This window comes from Cucurbita moschata, unplaced genomic scaffold, assembly GCF_002738365.1.
Source record: "Cucurbita moschata cultivar Rifu unplaced genomic scaffold, Cmos_1.0 Cmo_Scf00001, whole genome shotgun sequence".
Lineage (NCBI taxonomy): Eukaryota > Viridiplantae > Streptophyta > Magnoliopsida > Cucurbitales > Cucurbitaceae > Cucurbita > Cucurbita moschata.
In genome coordinates, this window is record NW_019268517.1 from 1,146,058 (window position 1) to 1,156,707 (window position 10,650).

At 36.0% G+C, this 10,650-nt stretch overlaps 3 protein-coding genes across 7 annotated transcripts; 1 reads left to right on the plus strand and 2 right to left on the minus strand.

Moving 5' to 3' along the window:
• Positions 1 to 1,221: 1,221 nt before the first annotated feature.
• On the plus strand, positions 1,222 to 5,444 carry LOC111451245 (serine-aspartate repeat-containing protein F-like). Of its 5 annotated transcripts, XM_023091862.1 has the most exons (7): positions 1,222 to 1,494; positions 1,593 to 1,655; positions 1,734 to 1,892; positions 1,982 to 2,173; positions 2,274 to 2,816; positions 2,940 to 3,164; positions 3,232 to 5,444. In XM_023091862.1, exons 2-7 carry the CDS (start codon positions 1,613 to 1,615, stop codon positions 5,280 to 5,282), a joined length of 3,213 nt encoding a protein of 1,070 aa, XP_022947630.1. In that variant the 5' UTR covers positions 1,222 to 1,494; positions 1,593 to 1,612; the 3' UTR covers positions 5,283 to 5,444. The 5 variants fall into 5 exon arrangements, with proteins under 5 accessions (XP_022947630.1, XP_022947398.1, XP_022947704.1 ...); XM_023091630.1 differs by having other exon boundaries at positions 2,274 to 3,164; positions 3,232 to 5,443; XM_023091936.1 differs by lacking the exon at positions 2,940 to 3,164 and having other exon boundaries at positions 2,274 to 2,918; positions 3,232 to 5,443.
• Positions 5,445 to 6,341: 897 nt separating this feature from the next.
• Positions 6,342 to 7,930, minus strand: LOC111443518 (calmodulin-like protein 8). Its single transcript, XM_023081361.1, has 4 exons — positions 7,735 to 7,930; positions 7,519 to 7,676; positions 7,346 to 7,426; positions 6,342 to 6,604 (listed from the first exon to the last, which is right to left on the minus strand). The coding sequence occupies exons 1-4, from the start codon at positions 7,808 to 7,810 to the stop codon at positions 6,467 to 6,469; spliced, it is 453 nt and encodes a 150-aa protein (XP_022937129.1). The 5' UTR covers positions 7,811 to 7,930; the 3' UTR covers positions 6,342 to 6,466.
• Positions 7,931 to 9,743: 1,813 nt separating this feature from the next.
• Positions 9,744 to 10,298, minus strand: LOC111452871 (vegetative cell wall protein gp1). The gene has a single exon (XM_023093791.1). It carries the CDS (start codon positions 10,296 to 10,298, stop codon positions 9,744 to 9,746), a length of 555 nt encoding a protein of 184 aa, XP_022949559.1.
• Between the last annotated feature and the right edge of the window lie 352 nt (positions 10,299 to 10,650).

The following is a 10,650-nucleotide window of genomic DNA, read 5'->3' on the forward strand; positions in this document are numbered from 1 at the left end:
AAAAAAAAAAAAAAAAAAAAAAAAAAAAAAAAAAAAAAAAAAAAAAAAAAATAGTCGTAGGTTCATAATTTTGTTCCCAGATATTTTTTTGGTTCCAGAACTTAGCCTAGAATTACTACTTTAACCTATGGTCCACCCATAAGCTTATTTGTTTTTTTTTTTTTTACATGTGTTTTAAAATGTTTTGAAATCTAAAAAATAGTTTTTAAAAAATTATTTTTGTTTTTTAAATTTTAATTAAAATTTGTAATGTGTTCATAAGAAAAATGAAAATAGACAGGATGAGTAAACAAATAGATTTTGTTTTTAAAATTAAAAAAGAAGAGAAGTTAATTTATTAAAGCCAAAAACATAAAATAATTACAAAAGTAGCCGATGGTATGTCATTAACAAATAAATTATTAAAGGTAATACGTTACCTGCGTCAAATTTTGATGGATCAAATAATTTTCTAACCATTTTATTTTTGTAATCATTAAATCATCAACAATAATTAATCAAATTTGAAGTTCGAAAACTACACTGTAACAGAAACAAATGGGCAGATGTACGGTCCCAATGCGTATATTCATTTCCTTCATCAATTGTTTGCCGGAAAAGCTGATTAGTGGGTATCCCCCACCATTATCTTTTGATTTTGTTAATGAGGAAAAAGCAGAGCAGCCCAATTATTTAACTCTTAAAGGTGCAATAGACAGGTAGAGAACTTACATACCAAATTACTGATATGATGAACTCGTCCTCCCAAATAATGGAGTTCAGCCACCTTGCATCAACCACCAACAAGATTAAAGCTCAAGAAATGTTGATCAATCGGCCCACCTGTTCGAAAAGAAAAAAAAAAAAAACTCCAACCGAGAATGATTATATCAGTTAAGCTCTAACTTTAATCAAAGGGACTCATAACTTATTAGTTTGTAATCAAGACTATCTATCTCTAAACAATTTTGAGGAGTGCAGTTCATCTACAGATGTCATCGCAGAATGATGACAATGCAATAATATAGCAATTGCAATTCTAGTTAGCCGACCCATTCCCTTTAAAAATAGTGAAAATGATGAAAAGTACATATGGGGGATTGAATTTGTTAATGAAAAACACAGCAAGAAGGCGCTTTACCCCAGAAATGGCAGCTCCAGTGATGTCCAGTTTGGATGTACCCCTGCTTTAAGGTTACCACTACAACAACCTTTTCCAACAAATACTGAAAACAGTCTAGAAATTTTAGTTGCAAAAGCACAATCATAACGACAGATCATTAGCGCTCATTTGAGTGGAAGATTGTCGAACTTTATGTACTAAACAAAATCTTGAAAGCTATAAAGCTGAACCAGTGTCAGAGAGGAGTGAGAGGTTGAAAGAGTTCGGCTGACAGATTACTCATTTAGAGCTTATGTTCTAAGCAACATTTCTGAAATTGTTTAATCTTGTGTCAACAACCTAGCTGTCTACAACAGATCACGCTGTCAAATATCATCATGATCATCACAATGGTAAGGAAGTTTGAAGTATAGAAGCCCCCTTTAATGCCGATTTTATTCAGCTTGTCAGTTATAGAATTGTGAGTGTTGTGTATTAAACCCCTTAATAGCAGGATTTGTTGAGTTGAATATGGGAAATGAGATGGGAAACAATAACACATCTGAATTTAGAGGTAATTTTGAAGTCTGAATAGCCTCGGTAAGACTAGTTTACGACATGTATAATCGTGTTTTCTGTTCTATTGATGCAGAGGAAGAACAGGCAAGAACTGATCCAGAAAAATCTTTACTGGAAGGTGGGGCCAACGAAGTCAAAGCGGATGAAGTTGCAGACTTCAGCCAAAAAGAGGCTAGGCCAGGTTCGGATGGTGCAGATAAACTAAATGGAAATCACCATGTCATAGATAAAGGTCTGCACAGAATTTTAACATCTCTGTTATAGATAACTTCTAGTATTCTAGAGTCTTATCCAACCTACTGTCCCTATATATTTATGCAGAGGAAGAAAAAAATAAAGAATGTAATACGGCAGAGTTTCATGTGGTTTCTGAAAAGCTACCAGACAGAACTAAAGAGGACAATGAAGTCCAGGCCAACTCTAAAGAGGATAAAACAAAAGAGTTTGATCCGGAAGAGAATAGATCGGACGGAAATGAGCATGAGCATGAAAAGCAGGCTTCAAACCAGGAAGGTCAGCAGAAGTTCCCTTACTTCTGTAATTTAATTGTATGTAGTACTAGTAAACTTCATAGCATCTAATCAATCGTTTTGTATGCTCCAAATTGAAACAGAGGAAGAAGGGGAGGGAGTTTCCAATTTGAACACAACAATACTAGCATTAGATGAGCCGAAACCTGAAAAGACTTCAGATTTCAAAAGTACTCAGCATGAATTGCTCAACATTAAAGCCGAATCTTTCACAGAAGATAGCAACAAGTCTCCAGAAGAATGCAAGGATGCTTTGGGATTGAGTTTGAACGACACTTACCATTCAGCAGACTGTGCCATGGCAGATTCAGAAGAAACCACCAATATGGATCGAGTTCTCGGTATTGGCCGAGGTATTGATAAGGAAAATGGAGTGAGGGGAAAAGGTTCAAACTTCGACAAGATAACACAGGCATCAGAAGATCCAAAAACTAAAAAGATTTCAGATTTTGATGCTGATCAAGTTATTGATACTGATCGAGATGCAGATAAGGAAGATGATAGAGAGAGGGGTAAAGGTTCCAACTTAGATCCAAAATCTGAAAAAACAACAGATTTTCATGTTGATCACGTTCTTGATACCGATCGAGATACAGAAAAGGAAGGTGATATTGTGAGGCTCAAGGGTTCAAACTGCAATACGATGACACAAGCATCAGAAGACCCAAAATCTGAAAACTTTTCAGATTTTGTTGCTGAGCAAGTTATTGATAATGATCAAGAAAAAGGTGATATTGAGAGGATCAAAGGTTCAAACTGCAATACGATGACACAAGCATCAGAAGACCCAAAATCTGAAAACTTTTCAGATTTTGTTGCTGAGCAAGTTATTGATAATGATCAAGAAAAAGGTGATATTGAGAGGATCAAAGGTTCAAACTGCAATACGATGACACAAGCATCAGAAGACCCAAAATCTGAAAACGTTTCAGATTTTGTTGCTGATCAAGTAATTGATAATGATCAAGAAAAAGGTGATATTGAGAGGATCAAAGGTTCAAACTGCAATACGATGACACAAGCATCAGAAGACAGAAAAAGGTGATATTGAGAGGATCAAAGGTTCAAACTGCAATACGATGACACAAGCATCAGAAGACTCAAAATCTGACAACTTTTCAGATTTTGTTGCTGATCAAGTTATTGATAATGATCAAGAAAAAGGTGATATTGAGAGGATCAAAGGTTCACACTGCAATACGATGACACAAGCATCAGAAGACCCAAAATCTGAAAACTTTTCAGATTTTGTTGCTGATCAAGTTATTGATAATGATCAAGAAAAACATAATGAAAATGATGGAGCAAGGGGAAAAGATTCCAACTTTGACACGAGAAAACAAGCATCAGAAGATCCAAAATCTGAAACGACTTCAAATTTTGATGCTGATCAAGTTATTGAAACCAATCAAGATACTGATAAGGAAGGTGATGGACTGAAGGAAAAAGTTTCCAACTTCGACATGATAGCACAAGCTCCAAAATTAAGAAAGCCCTCAGATTTCGATGCTGATCAAGTTATTGATGCTCTTCGAGATACAGATAAGGAGCATGATGCAGAGAAGGGAAAAAGCTACGATGTCAAGACGTTACATGTACAGGACGATCCAAAATCTGAAAAGAATTCAGATCTTAAGTCTATTCATCATGGATTGCCTGAAAAGGCAGAATCATTGGGGGGATCAAGTGATGATGGATCCTTACAAGAAAGCAAGTACTGTTTCGGCTCTAGTTTGGAACATACTGAGGAGAATGATCACTTCATGTGCACAGAAAAATTAACTAACGTGGATTGTTTCGGCGCAGAGGCAGAGACAGATATGGAGAAGAACTGTGATATAATAGAGCCAAGGCCATGGCATGAAAATACAATGCCAGCAGCCAAAATTGTCGATACTAAAGATGAAGAAACTGCGATAGATTTGATCGGTCATAATACTTCATGTTCACAACCGGAAGAGAGTCTGGTGATAGAATTACCGAAGCCATGCATGCAAGTTCCTGAGGTTGAAAACAGACGCACGGTTTTGAAAGAAAAACCCCAATTAAGAGAACAGGGAACTGAAACAATCGTTCAAGACAATCTTCCAACTCAATCTAAGATTTCAAATGAGGTCCAAGAGGAATTTAACACGATTAGGTCGCACTCCGAGGAAAATGCTGCTTCTGAATCTGTTGTCAGAAACCAGAACGAGACTCCTGGAGAAGATTGCGAGGATTCAGATGAAGAATATCTGGAAATTTCTGAACAAGTTATGGAAGTTTTCAATTCATCTATTGGAGATTGCAAGCATAAGAATGAAGGGATGGGAGAGACAACGGAAATTTCAACAAACGTTGGACATGAAGGGGAAAGACGAGAGCCAGAGGAAAACTTATTTGAACCTCTTTTAGGGCTTCAACCTCAAAGCCATCAAAAGGAAGCTTCGATCACATTTCAAACTGGAGAAAGTACAGATGAATCAATCTCAACACTGAGGCAAATAACCGAAAAAGCATCTGAAAAATCCAAGAAAAATTCCTCAGACTCTCCACATTATATACAAACAGCTTCAGCAACATTCACAGAAACTAAACCATCGACAAATCCGATCGACGAACAGAATGTAACAACACTTCCCCTCTCAACATTCAGAGAGGAAAATCAAGAATCTCCAGGAAGAACAAGCAACGAATCAAATTCCGACAATTCAGTCGCTCATATCGAAATGCGTAAATCGCCTAGCTTCAATATAGATATCCAAAGCGAAGGAAAGACAGTAGAAACAGAGAAAATTCCATTGTTATACCAGATCAAGACAATCGAAGACTTACAAAATCTGCAGGAGATTAGCTTCCCAAATCCGACGGAGAAGCGAGTTGTAAAGCTAGGAAGAAGCGAATCAGAGAAATCGAGACCTTCATTCCCAGGGTTCGCAAAAGAAAAAGGAGAATCGGAGATGGAATCCACAGCAACCAATCAACATAAATTAGGCGCCACTAAAAACGCAGTGAAAGACTTACCACCGCCATCGCCGATTCGAAAAGGGAAGCGCAGAAGCAAATCCCTAATCTTCGGAACCTGCATCTGCTGTGCTACTGCAATCAATTGATCGGATTTTCTCTCGAATTCAAATTTCTGAGTGGTTTTCACTGGTTTTCTTCCCTTCCTGCTACGGTTCTACAAGCTTGTTCGCACTGTCCGTACACTTCTCTTCCCGCCAAATTTACAGGTCATCATCTCATCTTGTGGTTTAAATTTGCATTTAATTCTTTTTCTTATTTGGATTTGATTGTGAATGCAATATACAATTTATTAAATATAATGTTTTATTTAATTAAATTATAGCCAAATATAGTTTAGAATAAACATTATTTAATGAAATTAATAAATCAATACGTGGAAGAGAAGATGATAAAAATAAATCAAATAAATTTAATTCTCAACAACACGCGTCTTGAAGCTGATTGGATTGGATATTTGGATGGTCCAACAAGGCATGGTCAAAGTCAATATTCACCAAATACCCTTTTAATATTTATTATGATGTAATTATTACCCTAAAAAAAATACATATTATAAACATTTTGAAAAAAGAATAATAGACATATATATATTTTTAATATAAAATATCGAGACGAAAATGATATTTTAACGCTCAAATTATTTAATTTTACTTTCAACATCCAAAATCCATAATTAAAACATTCTTTAATTAATTAAAATTAATTATCCTTTTAACTCAATAACATATAAGCTGGAATCCGATTTTTGACTCCGTAGTTTGAGATATAACGTAGATAGAGTTATTTTCGAGTTAAAATGATAATATTAAGCTAATTTGTATTTTATTAATGTTATTAAAATAATTTATTTTTGTTAATTCACAAGTGGAAATTTTAATATGAGAATTAGCATCAAGTAGTATATTATATTATCTTATCTAGATATTAATAAAATAATTATTTAATGTCACATCAGCTTTTTTATAAAACATTTTTCTGTTAACAAACTTTCGTAGGAGGACAAAATTGATTTTTTTTATTTTTTTTTTAATTTGACGACCCAATTAAAAATTGAAAAAAAAAATTGTAGACCATATTTTATATTTGGACTTTTATTATTATATCTACGAAAAATAAATTTCATAAACTTAGGGATCAAAACAAAAAGAAAATACCACAAATTAATAATTATTTAAAAAGAAAAAAAAAACAGGAAATAAATTAAATTGTATGAAAATAAATGAATTGGAGTAAGCTTTTTGGTCCGTTGATGAAAGGCTAGTTTTAATCATCATCCAACGGTCATCATCATCTTGACGAATTCATCAAAATTGACTTGACCATCACCGTCCAGATCGGCTTCTTCGATCATCTGCTTCACTTCTTCATCTGTTAGCTTCTCCCCGAGATTGATCATCACGTGCCTCAGCTGCACATAATTAAACAAATTTCAGCCGTTAGATCTTCCGCTGAAAATCATTCAACTTTATACAATTTTAATTATAATTGTTTAAAAATGAGTGTTTGGGAGGAGAGAAAATAAGAATAGAAAATGTGGAAAAATTACGAAGGGTGTTAGATGATGAATGTCCCACGTACGCTAATTTAAGGAATGATCATGAGTTTATAAACAAAGAATACTCTCTCCATTAGTACGAGGCATTTTGGAGAAGTCCAAAGTAAAGCCATGAGAGTTCATGCTCAAGATCGACAATATTATACCATTGTGGAGAGTTGTGTTCGTCTATCATGGTATCAGAGTCATGCCCTAAACTTAGTCGTACCAATCAATCGTGTCAATAGATTGGTAAATCCTCAAACATCGAACAAAAGATTCCAAAAGAAAAAGGAGTCAAGCCTCTTCGAAGGGAGTAAAAAATGACTAAAACTCCAAAGGAGTCGAGCCTCAATTAAGGGGAGACGCACTTTGTTCGAGGAGAGGTGTTAGATGATGAAAGACTCACATCGGCTAATTTAGAGCAAATACTCTTTCCATTGGTACGAGGTCTAAAGCTCATGCTCAAGGTGGACAATATCATACCCCATTGTGGAGAGTCGTGTTCATCTATCTCCATTGGCACGAGGTCTAGAGCTCATGCTCAAAATAGACAATATCATATCATTATGGAGAGTTGTGTTCGTCTGTATAAAATGAAAGAAGAAAATTGACCTCAGTAGCTGAGATGAAACCATTTTGATCTTTGTCGAACACTTTGAAAGCCTCTTTAAGTTCTTCTTCTGCATCAGTTTCCTGTTCAAAAACAGAATCAAGATTCAAACATTGACTTTGAGATTGTCGGAACGACATGTCGTGAATTCGTTGGTTTGGTCGTGTGATCAAACCTTGATTTTCTTGGCCATCAAATTGAGAAACTCAGAGAATTCGATGGTTCCATTACAATCGGTGTCCACCTCCTTGATCATATCCAGCAGCTCCTCCTCCGTCGGATTCTGATCCAACGACCGGATCACCGTCGCTAGTTCCTCAATCGTAATGCAACCTAAGAAACAACGTTAATTCCGGAAAAGGAAATCAGAAGAGAAAGAAAGGGCACTCACCGTCGCCGTCTTTGTCGAAGAGACAAAACGCTTCCTTAAACTCCACGATCTGTTCTTCACTCAGTACTTCCGCCATGTTTTTTTTCTTTCTTCAAACAGAGGATTTTCTCGGGAAACAAACAGAAACAGAGAGGAGGAAAAAAAAAAAAAACAGGGGTGAGTTGGGAATGGCGGAATCTGAAGTGTATTTGATTTTAAAAAGAAATTAAAGCTAATATTAATGAGTCAAATTTAGGTTATTTTGTAGAGAAGAATTTCCCTTCCAAGTCTCCCACCAACTTGACATAATGGACAAACTTTAGCAACTTGTACTCTGTTTGACCTAATAAAAGTCTTGCCCCAAATCCATGCCCAATTCTCCCCCGTCTCCAATTTTTTCATATAAAAAATATATAAATATTGTTGGACGATGAAAGTCCCAGTCGACTAATTAAAATGATCAATGAATACTCTCTCCATTAGTTTGAGACCTTTTTGAGGAGTCCAGAGTAAAATCATGAGCGCATGAGAGCTAACGCTCAAAGTAGACAATATCATGCTATTATGGAGAGTCGTGTTCGTATATATTCAACCATATCATAAATTTAATATCTTTCAAAGAACCATTTAAAAAAATTAAAAAAAATAGACAGAAATTCCTAGTTTTCGAAGATAAAAATTGAACAAGGCTTTCTCATCTCGAGGAGAGGAATTAACACGTGTACACGTGGGAGAGGTTCAAAAAGGAAGACGTGGAAATGGGGAATTGACTTTCAATTCAAAACCCTAAAATCAAGCTTTGGTCGGGACATTATTATTATTATTATTATTTCTTTTTGGTCTTTGCGTGTTAAAACTTTATGACGACAATTACATTATATATATATATATATATATATATTTCACTTCGTGGAAAATCGAACTTAAATTATGAAATTAATTCCTACGTGAGGAACAAGAAGATGCCATGTAATTTCATATAAATAAATAACATTTATATTTTATTTACATTAGTATTATCAGATATTTTATTATAATATTTAATATTTTAAATAATTAGTTGTACAATTAAAAACAATAATCTTAAAATTATCCTCAAATAAATGCTTTTAATAAAATTTTATAATTTTATAATTATCATACATTATAACCTATTTTGAACCATAAAAAATAATCGAATTATAGTGGAGTTGAAATTTAATTTTAAATAAGCTAATCCGAGGATTATAAATAATCCATTAGTAAAAATGGTCGAAACTACCCTTCCACATTAGCCTCTCGTAATCAACTAATTAATGAATAATTTAATAAATAAGTAATACATTCATTTAATTAACTTTTATTTGTAGAAATGAATTACATGTATATTTAAATGAATTACTATTAATTTATTCTAATTGAATAATTATTTTTGGTAATTAATTAAGTACATAAAAAGAAAATAAATAAATAAATTAATTAAAATGGTAAATCAAAACCTCCAACACCTTCCCCCCTCGAACCCACCCACCAACACATTACACCAGGACTCTTGCCATGGACTTCCCCAGAAGGGAAGACCTCTTCAATGGTGTGAGAGTATTCTTTGTTTATAAAAAGATGTTCATTCCCCTCGCCGAGGTGAGACTTTTATCATCCAAGTCCTCCCCTCGAACAAAGTACGCTTACATTTAATCGAAGTTCGACTATTTTGGAGTCTTAGTCATTTTTTACTACCTTCGAGGAGGCTTGTTCTTTTGTAGTCCTCTGTTCGAGATGTGAAGATTTACCAATCTATTGGTACGACTAAATGATTTATGACATGACTTTGATACCATGTTAGCCCACGACTCCCTTCAATGATACGATATTGTCTACTTTTGAGGTAAGTTCTAGTGACTTTGCTTAGAACTTTTAGAAAGCAATGGACATATAAAACCAAGAAAACCAACCAACTAGTGATTTGAGGCATAAAAAAAAAACATTTAAAGATTAAAACTTGTAATTTAAGAACTGACAGATTACAACCGGAAGAATCATTACCATCCACATCAAAACATAGATACCGGAGGAATATCAGGGGAAGACGGTGACGTCAATATCTCCGGACCGGGAGGCCTCGGCGGTGGAAACTCCGGTGGTGGCGGCGGCAATATGTCCGGTTCTGGCACCGGCGACCCAGGCCTTGGCGGCTCTATATCTGGAGGCTTATGGGGTGGTATGGGTACGTCGATGCCTGGAGGGGATGGAACCGGCGGAACTGGTAAGTCGGGTCCGGGAGGCAAGGGAGACGGCAATCCAGGAAAATCCGGCCCGGGAGTTAACGGCGGAAGCTCTGGCGGAGTGATCGGGTCAATCTCTGGAGAAGTCGAAATTTGAGGAATTTCGAGGGGGACAGAAGGCTCCGGAATGGGGCTCTTTTGGGGAAACTCCGGCGAGTCCCCGACAAGCAGAAAACGCGAGAGAGGCGCAGAGTTTTTAAAGGGGAGGAATTCGCCATGGGAAGGGAACGAAGGGATCACCAGATTGGAAGAGGAAGACGAAGAATAATAAATGGGAAGCGTTTTCCTTATGAGAGTGAAAGAGAAGGGAGAGGTGCAGGACATTTTCACGGAAATGAAGATCTCTTGTGGAACGGTTCGGGCTTTGGTAACAGAGGAGGGAGGAAGAGGGAATGAGCGAGTAGGTGACACGGGTGCAGACACTTGGCAGGTTATGCTTACACGTGTGAAGCTCTAAAATGCCGGAACCCTTGCCTTGCCCACACGTGTCCCCATCTCTGAGCAGAAGAACATTTTATGAAGAGCCTCCATTGAGAGCATGTGAAGAGTGTTCTAAATATTGGAGAGAAGGGCAATGGGTGTTCAGCCTAAATCCCCTTCCCTTCCCTTTCGATTTTACCATTAGAAGAAACAAACGTGTAAGAATTATCTGAACTTCATGGGGGGGGGGGGGGGG

Excerpts from the sequence above, each read along its gene's own strand:
- LOC111451245 (XM_023091630.1), top strand. The coding sequence starts at position 1,613 with ATGGGAAATGAGATGGGAAACAATAACACATCTGAATTTAGAG. Across the intron at positions 1,656-1,733 it reads TAACACATCTGAATTTAGAG|AGGAAGAACAGGCAAGAACT; the intron begins GTAATTTTGAAG and ends CTATTGATGCAG. Across the intron at positions 2,174-2,273 it reads GCAGGCTTCAAACCAGGAAG|AGGAAGAAGGGGAGGGAGTT; the intron begins GTCAGCAGAAGT and ends AAATTGAAACAG.
- LOC111443518 (XM_023081361.1), bottom strand. The coding sequence starts at position 7,810 with ATGGCGGAAGTACTGAGTGAAGAACAGATCGTGGAGTTTAAGGAAGCG. Across the intron at positions 7,677-7,734 it reads CTTCGACAAAGACGGCGACG|GTTGCATTACGATTGAGGAA; the intron begins GTGAGTGCCCTT and ends GTTGTTTCTTAG. Across the intron at positions 6,605-7,345 it reads GTTTCATCTCAGCTACTGAG|CTGAGGCACGTGATGATCAA; the intron begins GTCAATTTTCTT and ends AATTATGTGCAG.
- LOC111452871 (XM_023093791.1), bottom strand. The coding sequence starts at position 10,298 with ATGTCCTGCACCTCTCCCTTCTCTTTCACTCTCATAAGGAAAACGCTT.